The 23,306-nt window shown below is 39.8% G+C and overlaps 12 protein-coding genes and 1 non-coding gene across 13 annotated transcripts; 6 read left to right on the top strand and 7 right to left on the bottom strand.

Annotated features, from left to right (window-relative positions):
* Window positions 1-14: 14 nt before the first annotated feature.
* On the top strand, window positions 15-1,880 carry ACK1 (Ack1p; the record flags this gene model as incomplete). Its single annotated transcript, XM_018364094.1, has 1 exon — window positions 15-1,880. The coding sequence occupies one exon, from the start codon at window positions 15-17 to the stop codon at window positions 1,878-1,880; it is 1,866 nt and encodes a 621-aa protein (XP_018222895.1).
* Window positions 1,881-2,217: 337 nt separating this feature from the next.
* On the bottom strand, window positions 2,218-3,372 carry RTN2 (Rtn2p; the record flags this gene model as incomplete). The annotated part of the gene is made up of 1 exon (XM_018364093.1): window positions 2,218-3,372. The coding sequence occupies one exon, from the start codon at window positions 3,370-3,372 to the stop codon at window positions 2,218-2,220; it is 1,155 nt and encodes a 384-aa protein (XP_018222894.1).
* A 911-nt stretch (window positions 3,373-4,283) lies between these two features.
* Window positions 4,284-5,267, top strand: HEM3 (hydroxymethylbilane synthase; the record flags this gene model as incomplete). Its single annotated transcript, XM_018364092.1, has 1 exon — window positions 4,284-5,267. The coding sequence occupies one exon, from the start codon at window positions 4,284-4,286 to the stop codon at window positions 5,265-5,267; it is 984 nt and encodes a 327-aa protein (XP_018222893.1).
* A 312-nt stretch (window positions 5,268-5,579) lies between these two features.
* YCX1 (Ycx1p) lies at window positions 5,580-7,874 on the bottom strand (the record flags this gene model as incomplete). The annotated part of the gene is made up of 1 exon (XM_018364091.1): window positions 5,580-7,874. The coding sequence occupies one exon, from the start codon at window positions 7,872-7,874 to the stop codon at window positions 5,580-5,582; it is 2,295 nt and encodes a 764-aa protein (XP_018222892.1).
* Window positions 7,875-8,205: 331 nt separating this feature from the next.
* GLE1 (nucleoporin GLE1) lies at window positions 8,206-9,819 on the bottom strand (the record flags this gene model as incomplete). Its single annotated transcript, XM_018364090.1, has 1 exon — window positions 8,206-9,819. One exon carries the CDS (start codon window positions 9,817-9,819, stop codon window positions 8,206-8,208), a length of 1,614 nt encoding a protein of 537 aa, XP_018222891.1.
* A 285-nt stretch (window positions 9,820-10,104) lies between these two features.
* Window positions 10,105-10,575, bottom strand: NHP2 (snoRNA-binding protein NHP2; the record flags this gene model as incomplete). The annotated part of the gene is made up of 1 exon (XM_018364089.1): window positions 10,105-10,575. One exon carries the CDS (start codon window positions 10,573-10,575, stop codon window positions 10,105-10,107), a length of 471 nt encoding a protein of 156 aa, XP_018222890.1.
* Window positions 10,576-10,823: 248 nt separating this feature from the next.
* On the top strand, window positions 10,824-11,906 carry CWC2 (active spliceosome conformation promoter CWC2; the record flags this gene model as incomplete). Its single annotated transcript, XM_018364088.1, has 1 exon — window positions 10,824-11,906. One exon carries the CDS (start codon window positions 10,824-10,826, stop codon window positions 11,904-11,906), a length of 1,083 nt encoding a protein of 360 aa, XP_018222889.1.
* A 262-nt stretch (window positions 11,907-12,168) lies between these two features.
* Window positions 12,169-13,884, bottom strand: UGA4 (Uga4p; the record flags this gene model as incomplete). Its single annotated transcript, XM_018364087.1, has 1 exon — window positions 12,169-13,884. One exon carries the CDS (start codon window positions 13,882-13,884, stop codon window positions 12,169-12,171), a length of 1,716 nt encoding a protein of 571 aa, XP_018222888.1.
* Window positions 13,885-14,498: 614 nt separating this feature from the next.
* On the bottom strand, window positions 14,499-14,569 carry DI49_0871. Its single transcript has one exon. It is a non-coding gene; the product is annotated as a tRNA-Gly (tRNA).
* A 2,472-nt stretch (window positions 14,570-17,041) lies between these two features.
* Window positions 17,042-18,184, top strand: DI49_0870 (uncharacterized protein; the record flags this gene model as incomplete). The annotated part of the gene is made up of 1 exon (XM_018364086.1): window positions 17,042-18,184. The coding sequence occupies one exon, from the start codon at window positions 17,042-17,044 to the stop codon at window positions 18,182-18,184; it is 1,143 nt and encodes a 380-aa protein (XP_018222887.1).
* Window positions 18,185-18,425: 241 nt separating this feature from the next.
* SHR3 (Shr3p) lies at window positions 18,426-19,058 on the bottom strand (the record flags this gene model as incomplete). Its single annotated transcript, XM_018364085.1, has 1 exon — window positions 18,426-19,058. The coding sequence occupies one exon, from the start codon at window positions 19,056-19,058 to the stop codon at window positions 18,426-18,428; it is 633 nt and encodes a 210-aa protein (XP_018222886.1).
* A 482-nt stretch (window positions 19,059-19,540) lies between these two features.
* NOP6 (Nop6p) lies at window positions 19,541-20,233 on the top strand (the record flags this gene model as incomplete). The annotated part of the gene is made up of 1 exon (XM_018364084.1): window positions 19,541-20,233. One exon carries the CDS (start codon window positions 19,541-19,543, stop codon window positions 20,231-20,233), a length of 693 nt encoding a protein of 230 aa, XP_018222885.1.
* A 737-nt stretch (window positions 20,234-20,970) lies between these two features.
* PRR2 (serine/threonine protein kinase PRR2) lies at window positions 20,971-23,061 on the top strand (the record flags this gene model as incomplete). The annotated part of the gene is made up of 1 exon (XM_018364083.1): window positions 20,971-23,061. The coding sequence occupies one exon, from the start codon at window positions 20,971-20,973 to the stop codon at window positions 23,059-23,061; it is 2,091 nt and encodes a 696-aa protein (XP_018222884.1).
* Window positions 23,062-23,306: the final 245 nt, after the last annotated feature.

Genomic DNA, 23,306 nt, shown 5'->3' with positions numbered 1-23,306 from the left:
TCTACTAGTTGGCAATGGTTAATCAAGGCCAGCCGCAATCAAATCCGTATGATAAGCATATAAATATGTTTCCACCACTAAGAGGACGAGATTCCTCGCATAAACTGGGCAATATCAACACCGACAGGCACGATTCGACCACCCATAATATGGTGCCTGCGCCATATCCACTAGATGATTCTTTGGCTGAACTAACGCCAGCTATTCCATTCACGTCTCCTTCATCTTCGTCCTCGCTCTCATTGCCTTTAAGTGCGCTGAATTTCACAGATAGCAATGTTGACGGTGGTCAATTAGGCACTCCAGTAACCATAAACAGTAATAACGGCATTGATATATTTAATGCCAAACCAGCAGGTGATACTAGCAGCACTAATAGTGCTAGCAATAGATATGAGCTCCCATTCAATTTTAACTCGGCAAAAAATAGCTTAAATTCGTCCTCTGCACATAATATATCAATGACCGATGGAAGCCGAATATCAGAGCCTATCAGTAATAGTTTAGCTCCTCCACCTTACGAGGAATCTGAGTCCAGGGTGCTGCAAGAAAAGTTATACAGAACAGAGGAAAAACCTCCCATACGACCTTTGGAGAAGAGACCCGTCCCGCAACAGAAAACCAGCCAAACGACGACTAATACCATCACTAAGACAAAGACTAATGGATCTTCTAGCAGTAAGGATAAACTCTCCGCCTACTCGCCGGATGCGTTAGCCTTCTATCAAATCTATAAGAAGACTATTAATGACTCTTCGAAATTTACTCCAGAGATACAAATGAAGTGGTGTGAAACATTACTTACGTATGCATTTAAGGAAGATTTTATATCGCAGTATAACATAAATGCAGAAAAACTGAAAAGAAGTTTAAAACCTGAGGAAATGCTGAAAAATCAAAAAGTCATATTGGAACACTCATTCAAAGTGCTCACAAAACTAATCACCGTAAAATGGCCTCGTGCCATGTATTTGATGGGGACCTTATACTCACATCAGCCGTATTTGCCCATCAAAAATAAAAACATTGTCATCAAGAATGATGAAAAGGCCCTCGAATATTATTGCAAAGCCGCCAAATTGAATGATTCAGATGCTTGTTATCGTGCGGGTATATGCTATGAATATCAACGAGGTACTTCGTCTTGCGATCCATCGCTCACTAAGGAACAATGCATAAGGAAGGCTTTCCAGTATTACCAGCAAGGAGCCGAAGTTTGCTCCAATTCCGCGTGCATGTATAAATTGGGGATGAGCCACTTATACGGACTCAACATGCAGAAGAATGATGTCTTATTAGCTGTTAAATGGTTTGATAAGGCAACCCAAAATGGCGATTCTCCGCAAACGTTGTATGAGCTGGGCAAAATCTATGAATTTAGTGTTATGCCACCAGAGATTCAAAATTTATTATTTGCTAACGGCATACGAAGAGACCCTCAACTGGCCGTAAAGTACTACTATCAGTGTGCCAAAGACTGCGAGTACCCTCTAGCGCAATGGAAGTTGGGCAATTGCTATGAATTCGGTGACTTGGGGTTACCAGTTTTAGCCAAGAAATCTATATGCTGGTATTCCAAGGCTGCTGCTTCTCAACCAAGAGGGAACCCAATGGCAATGTTATCGTTGAGTGGCTGGTATCTAACAGGAGCGGCAAACGTCTTGAAACCAAACAATAAAGAGGCCTTGGATTGGGCTTTGAAGAGTAGCAAGTGTTCGGACGGCAAGTTGGCACGTACCGAGTTTGCCCTGGGCTTTTACTATGAAAAGGGTATCGGTTGTAACATTGATTTGGATCTGGCTAGACAATATTATCACAGAGCTGCAAGGTTGGGGTTTAAGAAGGCAGTTGGTGCGCTCCAAAATTTGACGAACTTATGAAACATCACCATTTCTTTTTGTTTCCGTTATTATACGTGCATTTTTTTTCTAGCAATCAACTTGCAAATCAAACTTCATTCAGGACACTAATAAAAATTTGAAATCTGATTTTGGTATGGAATGAATAATGCAGCAAAACAGAAAATAAACAGGGGGGGGGGGGGGAATGCGTTGTTACTCACTTATTATTCTAAACTAAATAAAAAATATATTGTAACTACTTAATCGTTAATGATTTTTCTTCAAAAGTATACAGTTAATAAACATGACTTCATTAAGAATAAGGGGAAATGAACTATTAGCTAAAAAAAAAAGCGAAACAAAAAATTAAGAAAACTTAGGCATGTTGCAATTTCTGCTTCAAACCGTGAGTACTCTTTTGTTGTAAGGTTTCATTGTTTTTGCTGATAGGGAATGGCTTATCTTCGTTAGGGATAACGGTGCGTTGAGCAGGAGCTGGTACGGTGATTGGGTCCGGAATTTCCTTGCTTCCTACTAAATTATAATCACCTTCCCTTAGCTTTTGTTCTATTTCACGCTGGTGAGCCTCTAGTTCTGCATCGATATCCATTTGTCTTGGGTCGTACGTCTTGACGTCAGGCTTGCTAAAGTCTCCGTGTCTGTTTTTGAAGTCCTTTTCTGATGGTAGTTCATGTTTGCCAGATTTTAGGGTGCTACTGGCCTCGTTTTGAGAGGTTGGGTAGGTTCCTTGGCTGTGCTGAGAAGTCGAGTATATGTCTTTGCCGTTTTGAGATGTTGGGAAGCTGTCCTTGTTGCGTTGGGAGGTTGAAGAGATATCCTTGCCGCTTACAGAGGTTGAGTAGCTGTCTTGATCATTTTGAGCTGGAATAATCTTGTCAATGTATGGTTCGGTCTTTTCGACAACCTTGGAGTAGTTTCTGTGGAATCTGTGGACGAGCATGTTCTTCACTCTGTCAATAGCACGGTCAATTCTTTCCTGTTTTCTGTCGTAGATCAAAGGTACGGTGTAAAGTAGCATGGTGGTCATCATCAGAACAGTGTTCATGGAAAAAATGGCAAAAAGCCCGTGCAAGAAATATAGAGACATACCAATGGTTAGATTGTTTCTTGTTCTGTTTGCAAACACCAACTTTCTGATCTTATCCTGCAACGCAGGCACGTGGTCCAATGCACGGTCAATACGTGGTCTCAAGAACCCAACAACGTCTGGAGATTCTTTCATTCCCAGCCTAGACACTATGCCCTGATCAAAGAGTATCTTCGTAGATAGCTCCACCGCGAAGCTTGTGAATAAGACCATGTACCCGATCTTGAGTAAAACTGAAATAATATTGACGTTTCTGAAGACAATTAAACCTACTAGAGTGGCAGCAAAGGTTGCACCCGACTTCCTAGGGTTGGTCCAGTATATCAAGCCTCTCTTGTTCAGATGGCCTCTCTCTTCCGGTACGCCAGCATTTCTACTAGCGCTCGAATTCGTGTTCTTATGGTTAGTCGTATTTCTATTCATAATGATGATAGTGTGTGTGCGTGTATCTACGTAACGGAACAAGCAAGTAACTGTAGAAAAACTGATACTAATATTTATGTAGGAATATGATCTTCTCAATCCCTTTTATATATTTCAAACGAATATAACAAGCCTTATCGTTTGAGGGTGGAAATAAGGGTGAACAATAAGGGGAGATTGCCTATGCGCTAAAACGTCACCCTCTAACGCTGTTCTCCGTCCCACAAAGCGCCTTTAGGCCTCCCATGCTATGCCATGCCGACCACCCACAGCAACAAGTTCCTCAATTGGACTCAACTCCATCCGGTACCACCGACACATTGGCCACGACCCTTGTAGTTCTATCTTACGTCCATCTCTTGCAAACCCTTGGTCCCTGGCAGCGCGGAGACGGGGGATGGGAGGGGGGTAATGACGTGTTCTCTACTAACGACTACCAGCTTCCCATATATGGCTCGCTCCCATGGCAGCCCGAAATTGAAGACGTTCTTTCCAACCAATTCCCAAAGATGATGGTGGCTCTCTCCTTGTCTATTGTCCCTTGAGCTCTTGACCAATAAGATAACGATGAGTAAGCAATAGAGGCCTCTCTTTTTCTGCTACGAAAATTTCAACTTTTTTCAAGTGAAAAAAAATGAAAAATTACACATAAAAAAGAAAGAAACCGAAAAATTAAAGGAACGCTTATATTTTAAACGATATAGGCAAAAAGTTTGTATTAGCGTGGCACATAGCTTGATTTCAAGGTCATTGGCAGATTGGCGTTCGTGTTTGAATGGTACAGGGCTGTATTGCGTTTTGAATATTTTGTTCTACTCATCCCATATTAGCATCTAGAACAATAGAAAAAGAAAAAGAAAAAGGAAAAAAAACACTAGATATACTCTATAGTTGATAAATACACACGTACTATGGGCCACGAAACTCTGCATATTGGTGGGAGAAAATCTAGTTTGGCGGTAATACAATCCAACCATGTTTTAAAACTGATCCAGGAAAAACATCCGGAATACGACTGCAAGGTTTTCACTTTGCAAACCCTTGGTGATCAGATCCAGTTCAAGCCTCTCTACTCATTTGGTGGTAAGGCCTTGTGGACGAAGGAGCTAGAAGATCACTTGTATCACGATGATCCTTTGAAGAAGCTTGATCTGATTGTCCACTCCTTGAAGGACATGCCCACACTATTGCCCGAGGGGTTTGAACTGGGAGGTATCACCAAGCGTGTCGACCCGACAGATTGTCTTGTTATGCCTTTCTACTCTGCGTACAAGTCTCTAGATGACCTTCCAGACGGGGGCATCGTGGGCACCTCTTCTGTTAGAAGATCTGCTCAACTGAAAAGAAAATACCCAAAATTGAAGTTCGAAAGTGTTAGAGGCAATATACAAACTCGACTACAAAAACTTGACGACCCTAAGTCTCCATACCAATGTATCATCCTGGCATCCGCCGGGTTGATGCGTATGGGGCTAGAAAATAGAATTACTCAACGGTTTCACTCAGATACTATGTATCATGCGGTGGGGCAAGGCGCCCTGGGAATAGAAATTAGAAAAGGCGACTCCAAGATGATGGCTATTCTGGACGATATTTGCGATCTGAATGCCACTATATGCTGTCTATCAGAACGTGCCCTGATGAGGGCTTTGGAAGGTGGTTGTTCCGTCCCCATTGGTGTAGAAACCACATATAACGAAAAAACAAAGAAACTGCTACTAAAGGCCATTGTCGTTGACGTAGATGGTACTGAGGCCGTGGAAGACGAAATTGAAATGTTGATAGAAAATGTCAAGGAAGATTCCATGGCTTGCGGTAAGATTTTGGCTGAAAGAATGATTGCCGACGGTGCCAAGAAAATTCTGGATGAAATTAATTTAGAAAGAATTAAGTGAGAAAGGTGATTTCATCCAAAGAACACTATCAACCCACCAGCAAAATCTTTACTTATTTATAATATATTTCCCCTCCTCCCCCCTTCCCTTCCCTTTTATTTAATCGTTTCCCTCCCCGCTCCCTCTCATATTACTTGTTTAATTTAATGACCATTTTTAAATGACCACTGCATAAATATTTTGTCAATGTAGAATATGTAATTCCTATTTTTTCTTTTTATTATTTAATTAAGCTTCTATGTTAATATATTTTTTATGGCTTAATATTAAAATCACTCTATAGCTCATTCAATTGCATATACGTTCTAACTCTCAGTAAATTTCCAGAAACACGCTGATACATGTAGTAACGACATACAACGTCAGAAGCAAAAGACTGATCTTTCTATCTATTTTCCAGCCGTTCAATGGTATCAAAACTGTAAATATCAAAAATGCAATCGAGATTCCGACCCCAGTATTAAGTAAATGTTTGTCTACCTGGAAATCAATATGGTGCATTAAAATAGTATTATCTCTACCGTTGACAATTTTCCCTGCATTGTCACCCAACATGATCATAATTCCATCAAATCCAACCCCGAATAGGAAATACAATAGTGGACTCCCAAAGCATGCACCGATTGCGATTTCTAAAACACCCATTCTAACGAACGTGATATTCGACACTAAATCACCAACGGAATTACCCCACGTGAAAATGGTCAAACCCAATATAGTTTCAGATATGTCAAAGATTTCTATCCAATGGGTAAGAGTGGCAACAACTAAATGAACAGTCTTCGAAATACACGCTAATGATAATAAGAATGCAATAGTGAAAATTAAATCTGAATTGTATTTCCTCGGTGTCGTTTTTAGTTTGAAATAGAGTGATATAGCTATTAGCGCCGGTAATATAAGCAACCAATAGGAAAAATCTTCTATAATTAATTGATTTATTATTATTGGCGAGGCGATCAACTGAAAAATTTGTAAACATGAAAGAGGCGAGTCGTGATGTTTTTGACTCCCTTCTGATGGTATGGTCAGATAAAGAATTATTGATACCGGTGTGGTGACCAATAATGATAAGAATTCGGAGGGACTGATATCCAAAGATTTATCTGTCAAATAATTGTACAGTTGAAAACACTGGCAAACGGTTTTGCTTCTTGCCGAGCAAAGAGATAATGTTCCGTCGAGTAATATATTATCTCCCTCGTACTCCAACAAGGATTCATCTACAACACTAGATATGTTGCTCATGACAGGATTTTGTATATGTGACCGACATTTGTTATCACCATCAAATGTATTAGAGTTGGTTTGAATCAAATCCGGGATGCGATCACAACTCAACATCTTTCTGGAAGTTGGTTCCTGTGGTACTGTTAAAAACAAACTCGTAGATTCATTACAATCTTCGCCTAGGCGCTCATTGTGCGGTGCTGAGTTTGCGGTCCCTAATTGATTAGAGTTTCCAGCATTTGTTGGCGACAAGTATTTGTAATAGTCGCTGGGCTGTAAAGAGTTTTTTCTCATCCTTATCAACGGTCTACCTTCGTCATCATCAGACGAGGCCTTAGGAACTAAACGGGTATCGTCGGTGGGCAAAGACAAGGTTTTCACAGCATTGTTAAAGAGGTTTTGTTTCTCCCAGATATCTAAGCAATCTTGCAAAGTCATTCTGACCCAGCCATGATAATTAGAACGTAAATATCCTCGTATCCTGTGCCTTATATAATCCCTTCTTTCACTTATACCTTCATTAAACCTCAAAATATTATCCGCTGAATTGTTTGGGGAAGATGTTACTTCTGATCCAGTAGTGCCGCCCTCGTTATTCTGTGTATCTTCGAAAGGTATTATATGTTGCGCTACTTCATCCATTTGAGGAGTGTCGCTGGCGGTTGATAGAGTGAAATGGTTTGGAACAGTCATACGGCTATTAATAAAAGTATGGTTTTTTGTCTCTTCTTCTTCTCTTTCTAAAGTGCCATCAGTATCACAAGGATATTTATGACTTCGTATCAGATAAACGACGCAACAACAATAGGTCAAAACCATAACGATACATTCCCAGAAGTATAGTCTCCCATCTGCTAGAAAGGTGCCTGAGACTAAGAGCATAAAAGTGAATATCCCCACGTCCAGTACATAATGGCTTCTGTCGTAAGATAAATTTTGATCAAAACTTTCTTCCGTGTAAGTTTCAATGGACTTATCAGGTTGAAACTGAATAGTAGCTACGCAGCCCATTAGTCCAATAACCACAGTCAACAAGAAAAAAATACCACCAAACAGCTCGCCAATAGCCAAGGAAGTAACCCCGGACTTCATCGACTGGTAGGTACTGGTGATATCAGGTAGGGCATTTCCTAATGCTAATAATGTCATTCCTGATACTCTATCGGAGATATGGAAAATATTACTAGAAATAAATGACAAAGATGGGGTCAAATAGTCAGAGGTGACCAATCCTAATAGCGAAAAGCATTCAATGAGCACAATGGAGTGCAGGTAAAACTCGGAAATAGAACCACTGTTCCAAAGACAGTTGCTAATTAAAATAGAGTTGGAAGAGTAGAAGGCTATCGTTATAAGCCATCTCAATGATTTACGCATCTGCTTTCAAAACTTGAATTAAAGACACTAGCATTTACAAATGAAACTGGTGAGGCACACGTAAAAGAAATAAAATGAAATATTTCACTCAATGGCAGTAAAACTATAACAGATAATGAGTGCAATCTCTAATGTATGATAAATATTCTACTGGAAGATCATCTTAGTTTTTTTTCTCATTTTTTTTTATTATTCATGACGTAGTATTTGCCATCCCCTGATATTGTGCCGAAGAAGAAAAAGGAAAATAATGTAATGATTGTTAAATAAGTTTAAAGTTCATTGAATATTTTATTTAACTGCTATGTGCTCATGTCAATGTCAATTCCTATCAAGGAGACATTTCCGGAAACGATTCCATGGTGTTATTTTGCCAAGCTTCTAGCAGGATTCTTAATCTTGCAGCACCTACATATTTCTTTTCAGCCATTTGAGACGTTAGTTCCTCACCAATCAAAAATAGTAGTTTCGAGGCTTGGTTCCCATATGCCTGTAGGAATTGCACGGCAGCGGCATCCCACCATGAGCCCAAGATTACGAAATGGGTGTTCGTTAATAAGTCTAGTGGTGTATTACAAATTCTAGCCAAGATATGCCATGATAACGCAATTGGGAACGGGTGATTTTTAGTGGTGATGAATTCTTGAGGCAGGGGCAGCCTTGTTAATATAGCAAACAAAGATAATATACCGCCCATTCTTTCATCGTAAGATGTGTTGTCTTCCCACTTGTCCTCATTATTTCTTTTCCAGCCCATGTTTTGACGGCCTTTCTCAGTATCAATCTCACATGTGAATCCAATGACAAAGGGGCATTTCTTTACAAGTCTAGCCATTAATAACTCCTGCAGTTCTGGGAACTGAATTAGTAGATATAGAGTTAATTTCCCCAGAGGCAGCGCAGACTCCGGTTTTACTCTGACTTCAGTTTCTGATTGGTGAACTACGGCCTTTGCAATAAAGTTTAAGATCCATTGATATGCTAAGGTATCGCTTTTAGTGTCGTTTATCAACTGTGTTAACTCGTTTTGAATTTTGAAAAGTTGTTGGTTACTGTTGGTTAGTTGCCCGAATTTAGGGTTTATTTTTCTCTTGTGACGTGAAAGCAAATTTCGTACACTTACATCGGCCTTCTTGACGGGCAAGACTATATCCTGCTTTATTTGGGCAATTTTGTCTTTATAATGCCAAAACGTTTTGGAAATTGTATCGAAACTTGTAATTGCTTTACCCAGTTTATCTTTTTGTTGCAACAATTTTGCTTCTTGGTCTTTCTTCAGCTGTTTTTCTTTTTCATTTTGTTCTTCTATCTTTTTCTTTTGAGCTTCTTCTTTCTCTTGAGCTAGCTTTGCTTCAGCTTCTTCGCGTTTGCGCTCTTCTTCTTCCTTTCTTTGGCGCAACAATTCCTGCTCTCGTTTGGCTTTCTCTTCTGCTTCTTTGCGCTTCCGCTCCTCCTCCTCTTTTCGCTTACGTTGCTCTTCAATGCGTCGTTTCTTGTCTCTTATAGACTGAACTTCCTTCTGATTCGTAAGCACCAAATTTTGCATCTTTCTTTGAAATGAGTCTTCCATTGCCTTTAGTAGGTGCAGCCTTGTATCTTGGTCCTTAGCAGTGCTCGTCACTGAAATAGAAGATGGATTTGCTAGCGGTTTGTCAGCACGTGGTGTAAACATTGATGATGGAGTTGCGATGGGCTCATTTATAGGAATTACTTTGGATTGTAGGTTCAAGTCACGCAAAAAATTCTCTAGAGCAGGATCCAGCTCCACTACAGATTCCTGAGTCAATTGCTTGGTGCAAATTGTGGTGAAGAGAGGTAACTTCGCAGCCGGACTCGGTTCAGGTGTTACGCATTGTGATGATGCAGAAGAAGTTATAGAGCACGTTTCCTCGAATTCTGGAGACTCAGTATCCGAACTGAAAACTTCATCGAAAACAAACCTCATTTTTTCACTCCTACTGGAAACTACCTGGCAATCAAGAGTGCAATAGATGTGCCTTGTTAGCCTGTTCTAAATTGTCTACAATCATTTGCATTTTAGTGATATTTTCTATATATTTCACTAATAAAAAAAAGCGAAATAGAACACGGTTACCCCGAAAGCTTGCAAACATTTGATGTTAATAGTAGTATTATATAATATACAGAAGGCCTACAGTCAAAATATATATCTAATGCCAAATTCTTTTTTTATTCTTTTCGATTCTCAATGTGGTAAAGAAATCACTTTTCACAAAGCTTGAACTTCCTTGACAACTTCGTTGAAAGATTCCTTGTATTCTTCTTCCTTGTTCTTTCCATCTTTCTTCTTATTGCTACCTGRGACAATGAAGACAACAGAGGTAGGTCTCTTTGTGGCACCAGCAGCACCCAAATCTTGCTTGGATGGTATGAAGATATATGGAACAGAATGGTCCTCACACAAGACTGGGATGTGGGAGATAACGTCGGCTGGGGAAATGTCACCGGCAATGACAACCAAACCCTTCTCACCCTTTCTTAGGGCCTTGACGACTTCCTTGACACCTCTCTTGACGTTCTTAGCTTTAGAGGCCTTCTTGACGGTCTTCAACACTTTCTTGTTTAGTTTCTTGGAAGCCAATGGCTTGGCAAACGACAATACGGCGGGCATTCTAGCCTCATAGTTGTCCACTGTCTTGCTTTCTTTGCTTTCCTTGTGTTCCTTACTGTCCTTACCCATGTTTGCTGTACTTGTTTTCGTTGTAGCTATTACCCAACTGATCGATCAAACTAATAGCTTCGACTATAAAATACACTAGTTTTTCAGCTATTTTTCTTTCCTCATCACTTTTTTTTTCATTAAAAAAATTTTTCAGAGTTTAGTACAATATATCATGCGGCACGGTCAGGTTCCGGGTAATGGAAAAGATTCTATTATGCTTCCAAAACAGGCTAAAATAAGGCTACAGGCGATGCCCTGTGTTGATAATGACACCAATAAGGTCGGTAGGCCGGTTGATAGGAAGCGGGATGGATTCTTGGAAGGATAAATTCGCAAAGGTGCAAGTTAAAGAGTCAGAACTGCCCTCTTCTATACCGGCGCAGACCGGTTTGACTTTTAATATATGGTACAGTAAATGGTCCCAAGGGTTGGGTGGGAATACACGATTCGTCAGTCCCTTTGCTTTGCAGCCGCAACCTCATTCCGGAAAGACTAGGGGTGACAATGACGGCGAGTTGTTTTTCTGTCTCTTTTTCGCAAAGGGTATGTGCTGTCTTGGCTCCAAATGTCGCTATCTGCATCATATCCCGGACGAAGATGATGTGAGCAAGCTATCTCTAAGAACAGAAGTGCTGGATTGCTTTGGTAGAGAAAAATTTGCCGATTATAGAGATGATATGGGTGGGGTTGGTTCGTTCAGGAAGAAAAATAAGACACTCTACGTTGGTGGTATTGATGGCGCATTGAATAGTAAGCAATTAAAGCCTACTCAGATTGAAAGCAGGGTACGGTTTGTATTTTCCCGGTTGGGTGACATCGATAGGATACGATACGTTGAGGACAAAAGTTGCGCATTTGTGAAATTTAAACATCAAGCCAGTGCCGAATTTGCCAAAGAGGCAATGAGTAACCAGACGTTGCTACTACACAGTGATAAGGAATGGGACGACAGAAAGGAAGGAACAGGGCTGCTGGTGAAATGGGCTAATGAGGATCCTGACCCTGCCGCGAAAAAGAGGCTTTTGGAAGAACAGAAACTAGAGTCCCTGAATATGATGGTACGTCTACTTAACAAAAGCAATAACAATAGTACCGATACCACGTCCAGCAAGGAAGCGAAGAAAAGTCCAGTTAAGGAGATATCGATTGGTTTACCTCCAGGAGTAAGCGTTAGTAACTCTAAGAAAAGATCACTACCCATAGACAATGGAATGGGGGGTGATGACTTTATAGAAAGTTTGAAGAAATTAAAAAAGGGTGCTACCAATGTAGATGATTTTCCAACAAAGTCATCTGCTAGCGCGTCAAATGGCCCCTTGATAGACTACCTTTCCTCCGATGAAGATTAGGTCACCGTAGATTAAAAGGGGGGGTCTATACTTATTGGTATATAGATATATATATATATATATATATATTCACATCGAGTGCGCTAGAGGGTTTTTTAGCTTTTCTCATTTTTTATATTTAGACGTTCTAAATAGTCATCTAGAAAAAGGTCAAGCGAAAAAAATGATAGATAATTATATTAAAATACTGACTTTACAGATTCAAACCTTATAAAATTTTGAATATAGAAACTTTATAAGACGGATTGTGTATGTTTTTTTATTATGGCTCTTGTTTGGAAATGATTGTGTCGATAACATCAACACCAACGGCATCAACGTAATCTTCATCAGATAAATTCGTTGCTGGGCCATGATAGTATTTCTTCTTGTAAACCTTGTAATAGATACCTGCAAGAATCCAAATACCTGGACCAATAACACATGTGTAATTCATCGTGGACTTTGTAATGCCCTTTTGTTGAGCGGGGAACATAACCATAACAATAATAAACACTTGGAAAGCCACACCTATCCAACCAACTATGGGAGACCAAAGCTTACCTAGATAGAATGGACCAGGTCTGAACAAATCTTTACCTGATGTCAAACGCAAGACGGTGGGGGTGCTCCATGCCAAATTATTACCTGCCACGGCTAAACTAAACAGTGCATTTGTAGCAGCCTGATCAATCAAACAAAGCAGCCCCAAAACCAATGAACATACACATGCAGCCAAAATAGCATAAAATGGAACGGAGTATTTAGGGTCCACTTTTTTGATGTACTTTGATAGCGGCAAACCATTATCACGGGAAAATGCCCAAACTTGTCTGGAAACTGCTGTTGTGATGGATGCTCCCATTAAAAATTGACAGAAGGCAATTAATGACATGAATGCAATAGCCCATTTTTTTCCTAAGGAATCATAAACTATTTGTGCCAAAGCAAACCCGTACTTAGAGYTCAAAACACTTTCAAGATCAGGATTGATACAGGCCATCAAACAGATAATAATAAACCAACCTAAGATCCAACAAACAACAATGGATAAAATTATACCAATCGGAACAGATTTTTTGGCATCTTTGGCTTCTTCGGATTGATGAACACATGAATCAAATGAATTAATTGTCCAAACTGCAGGCATAAAACCAGCTAGGCAGAATTGCCAGCCGTTATTCCAGTCACTAAAGTTTTTAAACTTTCCGAATATAAAATCACCATTATTAAAACCTCCCATATTATGTTTGGTACCGATTGGTAAGGCAATGAATAATAAGACAATGATAAACACGTTGGAAACTATACTCAGTGTTTGTAAACGAGCAATGCCCCCGGAGGCAATACATGTACAAATACCCATGAGTACCACTGCCCCAGCAAATATACCGTAAAGCTTCCCTCTTGTAGCATCGAAATTGCCATCTTTGGTCAAGGTGACGGCAGCGGCAATTTCTTCAGCCAAACCATAATTGATTGAACACACACCAGCTGTTAATGCTAGAGAGTTCGAACAACCAATAATAAACGAAATGATCTCTTTGTAACCTTCTGGAGCATAATAGTATGTCCAATAGTATAAACCACCGGCGGTGGGAATGGCACTTGCATGTTCAGCCATGGAAATACCAACAAGTAAAAGGAAAAAACCAGCTATAAACCAACCCCACAACAAGGATGCAGGACCACCGTCCAGACCACCACCCATGACAGACGCGATGGATGGCAGTAAACCCATAATGGAGAATGCAATACCAAAAACTTGCAATGTGGAAAACTGTCTCTTCAATTCTGGCTTGTAACCGATCTCTGCAAGCAGTTGGTTATCATTTACAGATTTAGCAGCATTAATATAGTTTACTTCACCGGCACCAGTCTTGGAGCGAATCGATCTTAAATTGGACCCAAGCCCTTGGAGTTGAAAAGCCTGGCCAAAATCCGTCGACACCTTTCGTTCTACCGTTATTTTGTTCTCGTTTTTGCTTGACATACTCATTGTTGTTAGTATATTGTAAAACTTTGTTAAACTTCACGACCGAAGTTAACTGCTTTACTATAGTATGCTATGAGAGTAAGAAAGTGAGACCTGAAACACGCTAATTAATGTGTTCGAATAGCTCAGTATATATATGCCTTTCTTATGCAAAAGTGTGTCGTATTCACTATCACTATCACTAAAGACCAATCTTGTACCAAGAAGATTAACCAAAAAAGGAACTGATTACTTTGTCAAGCCGCGTTATCCGACTCGACCTTGGGAGGTAATCCCTTATTGATCATTCTATGTAAGTACGTTTGTCGGTATTGGACCATCAAATGCCCCCTCCAATGCTGGTAGATTGCAACTTCTATCATGACATAAAAACTTAGAAATTGCCGCCGGCGGTTTTTGGCGCGCGATAAGCGATAGGAGATTAGCGATAATGGGTACACTGTAAAAGGCCGAGGAAAATCTCAAAAAAATGCAAGCCGCGATTAAACAATGGTCTAGAGTTGCCTGAACACCAACGATAAGCAAAAATCGAGGTTCTTTACAAAAATAATAAATTCTTGGCCTAAAAAAACCGGGTACAAAAAAATAAAAAAGAAATACCAGCGGCGAAAAATAAATGCGCAAGCCCGGAATCGAACCGGGGGCCCAACGATGGCAACGTTGGATTTTACCACTAAACCACTTGCGCTTGTTTGTTATTGGAATTTCTTGACCTCAAACCTTACTTATTGAGCATGAGAAGATACATGCGTACCTTGTCGAATCAAGAGTTAACTCTTCAACCAAAGTTCATCAAAAGCATGTACATTTCATTGGTTACTGACCCCAAGAGCTTCTAGAAAACTCATTACCGTTGGGAAAGCCATTAGTGGTAAAAAAACGTATGTTATTCCTTTTTAGGAGCCCTCGTTGTGGTGGTTTGTGCTACATTTACTAAACATGACTGCTAGAGATACGTTACAAGCTGGACGTTAGAAAAACCGATTTCCTGTATGTATTTGAACTACTTTTATATTTCTAACTTTCTACTGGGTATAAATTCTTACTATACTCAATACAAGACTGTTGTACACAAAACAGACTGCGGGAAGCATTGGATTCCATCAGAACACACATCCTGACAACTGCATAGGTGATCTTTTCCCGGCATGTTATTGCCAAAGTTTTTGCTCGATGGTGTTCATAGCGCTGTAGTGAATATTCATTACGCTATTCATTTACTGATTCTATATAGATTAAATAAATATGTACGCTTAATAGACAAGAATTGAATAAAAACACTTATCTGTGTATCTTGAAGACATCCAGACGGATTTTTTTTGATGTCTTACAACAAAGGAATCCAAACTCAAGAATGCTAAAAAAAAAAGATATATATGGTCAGGTAGCTACATAGAAAAATTTATCAAGTCTAAACGATTGCAGAAAGTATGACATTTTGATCAAAGAGTCTGATAAAGAAACATGCCAAAAATTGTTCAGCGGGGAAAAATTATAGGCCACACGGTACTGTAAAGTTAGGCATAGTTTTGCACCCTTTCGCACTTCACACGTAGTAAAGAAATTATCATCGCAAATTGCCGCCGCCTTTATCTCTCCCCTATGCGGCGTGATATTCGTTTGAAAAGCAACCCTTCTTACAAAGCACTTGGCCCAATCGTTTTAGTTGATCATTTGTTTATCTGACTGGAACGTATTACGGTATTCGTTTATGTAAGTACCAAGCTGGTATTGCCTTGATGTCAATTTGGCTTGCTATTTTGATAATATGTAAGATGTTGCTCGGCACTAGCACCCAAAACCTCGGGTCGCATCGAAGGTTTTTTCTTAAGTAAATAGTAGTCTTGAGAATTAGATCAACAATATATAATATATGATGATAGACAAGTAGGTAACTCAACTTTAAAATATCCTCTTTGAACTGTATTGAAACCAATACATGGTTTTCAAAAAGCCGCTATTTGTAATCAAACAAGATAAACAAGGTAAGAGTGTCCTACAGTCAATTTTCATAGTGTCAGTCGAATGATCCTCTCCAATATTCTGTCATATTTCTTGAAATTGTTGATATTTCTGACTGTGTAATGATACCAACTTCTTCACAATTACAACAGTTTGAGCTTCATTTGCCAGCTATACACCCCAGTGCCATGAAAAAGTCTTTTTGGATGGTACTACAACAAGAAAGTTGAATGCTTTGTTGCCAAAAACGAAACTACGACAGAAAATATCTTCTGCGATCGCTTACATAATTGGGCAGATCCTGACCATCATGAAACGAGACTTGCTGATGACAACGGAACAGCTGCTGAAACGTCTGTCTAAGGTGAAATCTAGGAAGTTAACTCCGAACGTTGGTCTGAACGCAGTTTACTCCTTTCCTGCTAATATTGGATCTACTGAAGCCACAGTAGGCTGCGTGAAGAAATTTTCAACACAAACAGATTCAAGAGTAAGCACGCAAGTGAAATAAGTTTTCTTTTAGTGGCCTGTACGATATAAACCACTGAGAAGGTGCATCTGAGTCTTTGCTACTTTTATCAATTTTTCGTAAGCAAGAAATAAAAATTTGACAAATGATCAGAGTTTCCAACCAATTAAGAGCTGCAACTTAACATCACTACGGAATGTTTAAGTGGGCACAGTACACACTACGTAAATGTTTTCGAATATGCTATCCGCACATCATTGAGTTTGCTTGCGACAGAAAATCGTCACACTCAAATGAAGATTGTGAAAAAGATAACCTAATGGCTAAGGTGCATATGTAAGCATTGAAGACTCCTTTTAGCAGCTTTACTTAGTTTACTGTATTTAAGAGAGCCCGCATATTGGTTTATTAAGCAAATATTAAATACTAAAGCGTGTATTCTTCAAAATACCAAACTGTTCATTCTTATTTCTACGGAAAAGGTGGATTTGCGCTTATTATTTAGTAGCAACTAAAAAAAGATATCCAGCCGTTTTTTGGTGATTGTTGCAAAAAGAATGAAAAATTCGCGTCAGAAATTTTTTCAAAAATGTAAATAAACAGCCGGAATGTGCAATAACGTCTGTTGATTGTTAACTATGAAAAAGGGTTCAAAAATACTCAAACCCTCACAATTGCAACGAGATTGCATACCATATTTAAAGTTCATTTGCTTTCCACCATTGTGTCATGTTAGTAAATGTAACGTCTTCGCAATTTATAAACAGGCATCAACCGACGAGTTTGAATAAGGTTACTACCACAGAAAGCTGTTCGAGTTCACCTCTATTTACAGAGAAGTCGACCATTACGTGTTCCATTGGGACTGAAAGCACAATTACGACGAAATATCGTAACAGTCTGACGAATTCATGTCACGGCCTGTCATACGCTGAATACTGTGCGCCTTCTTCGCATAATTACACATCTATTCCAAGGTCTTTAACGGCAAGTGCATCTTCATCTTCGTCTGTAAAGAGTAATATTACTACTGACGTATGGTTGACAAGTACATCAAAGGCTTTGTATTTAACACCAACACCAACACCAACCATGCAGCCATCGACAACTGAACTAACAACACCGCCATCCACAAAATTTGCATCAACCATTACCACATTTGAATCATACACCATGTTCACCAGTAAAAAATCTATTTATGTCGTCTATGAACAAGAATATGAAATTACGGAATCAACAACAAGCTTTAGTACACACTTCCCCCAAACAACAAGGCTTAAAGAGACAAATGCCCCACTAACTTTTACTATTCCATGCAGTACCATCACTGGAGATGCTAAGCTTTACCGCCAATTGTTGCCAGGAGCGTTGGATACACAAAACGCTTCAGACAAGGATAACAACAATACGGGTGTCATAGTTGGCTCCACAGTTGGGATTATCATTGGAGTGGTAATAGTAATTTTTATCGGGTTTGTAGTTATCAGAAATAAGAGAAACGTTAAAACTCGTAGCAAAAATGGCTTCAGTCATGATATTGGCAAAAGGGTAGGCCATGATGAGGTGATGAAGGGAGAACCAATGTTAAACCCGTTTCGAAATGAATTTGATTTCAAAGCAAGAGCCACTAGCGAAAGTACACAAGATTTGTTTGGGGATGGTAGAGAGATACGAAGAAGCGATTACTTAGAAAGCGCATATGCAGCGCATCCTTATTATGGTATGGAAGATCATGATACTAGAAGGCTCTCCTATCTGTCATCACTTAATGAGTCTACAGGGTCATCGATTGGGGAAACAAGTTCCAACGCGTCCACTATAACTCGGCCAAATATTGATCAGACGAATAGTTTTCTGAGAGAGATTATATAAGAGAAAGGAGTGACAAATTGAAAACCGCAAAAAAAACCACAGCACAATACAAGGCTGGGTACTTGTTGATTTATCCCAAGGGGAAGGTTATAAGGTTATTGCGTAAGGAGATAGATTTATTTTAGAAATATTTCATTTGAATATATATCTAACTAATACAAACATGTACATATAATTTTCTTTTGTCAGAGAAAAAGAGAAACAAAGATAGAAAGTGAAAAAGTAGGAACGGCTGAAGAATCTATTTCTTGGCGTTGTTCCTCTTTTGAACATTCTTAGCTTTATTGTCATTCTTCTTCACTTTTTCAGCTTTTTCGGATTTTTTACCAGCACTGGCAGCTTCTTGTTCTTCTTCAGCATAAAATTGCTTTAATCTTTTTTGCAAATCCCAGTTACTGTACCATAGACCAATTTGTAAGATGATAACACCGGAAAACATGACCAATAGGATAATGTTAGAAGAAGCAATGACGGCCAGCCCTTGATTTTCGGAAACTTCCCCCCATTTATGGCTTATAGTACAGTCAAGACCAGTCTTGACATTAGTAATAAAGACACAAATAGCCAGCACGTATAAACCCAATGAACAATATTCAAACATCTGCAATTCTGGGTTTGGCTTGTAGATTTTGATTGTACCACCGATCAAACCAATTAATGCAATGACACACAGGGCAATAACGATTGGCCTTGGAGTGTCATGCAGGATTTGATAATGTTTCAAAGCTAGATCAAAATGTTCTTGAGTGGCGTTAGCATTGAATAAAAGGTGGTAATCGTATGGCTGGTTACTGAAGAAAACACCCATTAGAAAGGTGGTGGCCGATAATATCATGGCCGAACCGATGGAACAAAGATCTGAATATGAAAACATTTCTGGGGCTTATCGTGTTGCGAGGCTGCTTTGATTTCGGTCTGAAAGAAATTCATAACTTCTTCCCAAAGTCGTTTTATCTATCTTTTCAGCAGTTCTTCATTTTTTTTATATTTTTTCAAGGCTTTCACAAACCCGAAAAAAGTGTTTATCGTGAGTAGATTGCCAGGACGTACAAGAAAGAGAGGGGAAGAGTCATCGCAGACATTGTGGGGAGGAAACTATGTAACATAAAAGCGGCTGAACGATTGTGAACAAACAATTAAACCGTAACGCTGTATTAGGAGGCCATATCGCTATGATTTCCATATTATCCAAGTATGAACCTTTGCGCCACGTCTCTTTACCCGGCATTCCGGCAAATTTTCCAGGTTCTTTTTTCTCTGCTCGATGAGCTTAGAAGGTTTTCTTGAGAAGATGAGAGAAATCAGTAGTAGTTATGATAGATAATACTGTGGTCCAAAAAAAACACTAAAGCAAAAATGGGGTCCGAGGAAGACAAGAAACTGACTAAGAAGCAGCTCAAAGCTCAGCAGTTTAGAAAAAGTAAAGAGGAAAAAGACCAGGAGAAAGAGGTAAAGCAAGAGCAAGAGCAAGAGCAAGTGTCAGATGGAAAAAGACCTAATGGTGAAGTTGGAAATGAAGGAGAAGAACCCGTGAAGAAAAAGAGAAAGACACGTAGAGGTCGGGGTGGTAAAGGCAAAAATGGGAAGAAGGGCAACAGGTTCATTGTTTTTGTCGGTAGTTTACCAAGAGATATTACGGTTGCTGAATTACAAGGCCACTTCAAAAACAGTTCACCGGACCAAATTCGTCTCAGAGCAGACAAAGGTATTGCTTTCTTGGAATTTGACGCCGATAAAGATCGCAGCGGCATTCAAAGACGTATGGATATTGCCTTGTTGCAGCACGGGACTTTGCTGAAGGAAAAGAAAATCAACGTGGAGCTAACCGTTGGTGGGGGTGGTAACAGTGAAGACCGTTTGGAAAAATTAAAGAACAAGAATATCAAATTGGACGAAGAACGTAAGGAAAGGTTGACTAAGATGATCACCGACGACAACGAGAAGAAAAAGGCTAAAATTACCGCTTCAGCTACTCCCACGGCCACAACCGGTTCGGATAAGCCTGTTCCTGCAGGAATTCACCCCGATAGAGCTAGGTTGCTCAAATAAATATGACCTTCAATCATACACTCTGTAACTTAAATATAAAAAGAAACACCAAAATTCTCACTGAACACATGCGGTTCACTGCGCAAAGATAATTAAAAAAGAAAACACGCAGGGGTTACCAGGCGCAAACAGTTTTTAGAAGCCGATGGTAGCGCCGCATTGTCACGGCCTGAACGCACCACAATATCATGTACGACGACCATCGGCTCCTATTTCTGGAAACCGGAATTGATTTCCCGCACCGGCTATGGCGAGCCGTGTCTACACAAAAACACCCCTTAGACGCTACCCCCGCAATGACGTTTGGGGACATGACGTACCTAGAGCTACTGCCCAATGGGTTACCACTATTACTGCACGGCCCTATTTGCTAATGTAATTTTTGGGGATATTTAAGTTATAGGGAATGTAAGGTACTGACTGGGCTTTTGAGCCGACTCTCCAATGGCTACCCTTTTGCCTAATAACACATATTCGGTTTCTTGATTTTGTATTCAAACCGTTTCTCATACCGGAAGTCCATCCCCTTACATCCTCGATTGGGGTCACAATATGCAAAAGTGCAAAAAAAATAAAATAAAATCAGAATACATGGTTGTTTCCGGAAACATTCATTAATATTTTTTGTTTATAGTTGATCTAGATACTTTCGTTGCCTTTTAGTTTTTTCTCAAAAAGAATTAATTGACCAAGAGGTTTACTACAACGCACACCACACACACATAGCCTTCAGACCAATGTCGTTTTCTAAGCTACTACGATATAATCAGAGAAACAATATGACAACGGCATCTTTGACCACAGAGCACGCCTTTTCTGAGAACTGGACCACTTCTGCCATTCTGAGCGATCCTACCAGTATTGATGTTAACATACCAGCCGAGATAAGTAGGGTATTACCACCATCAAATGAATCGTACGATTCCGTATTATCTTCCTTGCCCACTAGAGGCATGTCAAAGATGAATTCCACGGAATCTTCTGGCGACGACGAAGGCACCCATTTGCAAAAACTGACAACCTCTTGGCTGGAGAAAATTGACACGGAAATGCCCGAAAACATTTCCAAAATCGACTCGAATATCATTTCCTCCCCTATTGTTAATCAGGTTGAGGCTCGATTCATTGTTCACACGGGTAAACTGAGGAAGAACTCCACTGACTTTGCATCGTCTTTCTCGAACTCCCTAGGTTTTTCCAAAAGTTATGGCAAGTATATTTTTTTCGGCTCTAAGAAAAGCGAAAATGCCGCCAAGAAGAACCATTCTATTGACAGTAATCATGGCAGCCACTCTCTCACTGATCATGGCCGCAACCTCCCACAAACTTCAGAAACAATAATATGCGACGCTTTCGCCTCCACTTCTGCGGAACATGAGTACGGGGCCCATGGCCCGGATGGGATGTTCACCACTCGCATTTATTCCCTAGAGGGTTCGTTCTCTTCTCTTTCTACAAATTGTCCTGAGGACACTTATTCGGAAGCCATTCACATAAATACTAAACATATTGAGAATACCGGTAGCACGACACACTCAAGGAAGTCGTCATATACTACTTCATTATCAAACATCAAAAGACTGTTCAAGAGAACATCTTTGAATAGCCACTGTAGTGGCTCGTATGACCACACGAACACAATCGCTGATGATTATGCCATTGCATCATCTGTGAATGAAACTACTTCTTCATGCATTTCATCCGGATCATTGTCTGCCATGAGTGAAAATGAAGATAACGATAGAGACCAAATCGTACAAACTTTATACAACAACATTGATGCGTCCACTGATTTAGTGTCTAAGAAATACAAAGATCTAAACGTTATTCTGGGTGAAGGTTCGGGTGGTAAGGTGAAACTTGTTCAAAGGGTCGTGGATAACAAAGTTTTCGCACTAAAGGAGTACCGTTCTAAAAACAAAAAAGAATCTGAAAGGAAGTACATTAAAAAGATAATTTCTGAATTTTGCATCGCTTCCACTTTGAAAAATCCGAATATTTGCGAAACATTAGAAATACTGTACGAAAATGGTAAAATCTTCCAAATCCTAGAATACTGTGAATATGATTTATTTGCTTTGGTTATGAGTGAAAAAATGCAATATGATGAAATATGCTGCCTTTTTAAGCAACTGATCAGCGGTGTAAAATATCTGCACGACATCGGCCTTTCTCATCGTGACTTGAAACTAGACAACTGTGTTGTGACACAAAAGGGGATTTTGAAATTGATCGATTTTGGTGCCTCTAGTGTCTTCCATTATCCACTATCTTCTCAGCTCATTGAAGCGCACGGCATTGTCGGTAGTGACCCATACTTGTCACCTGAGGTTTTTTATTTCGAAAAGTACGATCCCAGAGCGCTAGACGTTTGGGCTATCGGGATAATGTTCTTCTGCATGATCACCAGGAGATTTCCTTGGAAGTATCCCAAAGTGAAAGATCTTCAATTCAGAGCATTTTGTTCCGGAAGAGGGGCGACATCTTTTAAAGACCTAGTGACAAGACCCGCCACCGGTGACAACAATCAATATAATGATGGTTACGAAGAAGACGTTATTGATATGGGCCCTAATTTCCTTCTACACAGACTACCGGAAGAGAGCCACAACATAATGAGGCAGATACTGGATATTTCGCCCTTCAGAAGAATTACTGTAAACGGAATCCTGCAAGATGACTGGATCAAAGAAATAGAAATGTGCCAAGTAGTGGGTGCAGAAATCCCAACGGATGCGTCACCTCGAATTATAAACAAAGAAAACCATATCCATACGAACATCGACCAACGATACGCCCATATCGGCGGAATGCATGAACGAACATGATGCTCAGGACACTATCAAAGGCACGCGGCAAGCGAAAAGGACAAAGTACTGCAGGCCATATTTTACCGCCTTCCATTTACGCAAGTAACAATTATAGCACTGTAACCATAGATACATWTACAAACTATATCTAATCTAATCTGTCATCTATTTATTTATTTATTCTCGGAAATCCAACTCCGCCCGCCTTAAACGGTTACCCCTTCCGGCGGCTATGTGCGGCGATTCCGCAGGACCGAACTTAT

The sequence above is a fragment of the Saccharomyces eubayanus genome, chromosome IV, assembly GCF_001298625.1.
Source record: "Saccharomyces eubayanus strain FM1318 chromosome IV, whole genome shotgun sequence".
NCBI lineage: Eukaryota > Fungi > Ascomycota > Saccharomycetes > Saccharomycetales > Saccharomycetaceae > Saccharomyces > Saccharomyces eubayanus.
Note: the sequence above shows the minus strand (reverse complement) of the source record. Positions and strands in the feature narration are given on the sequence as shown.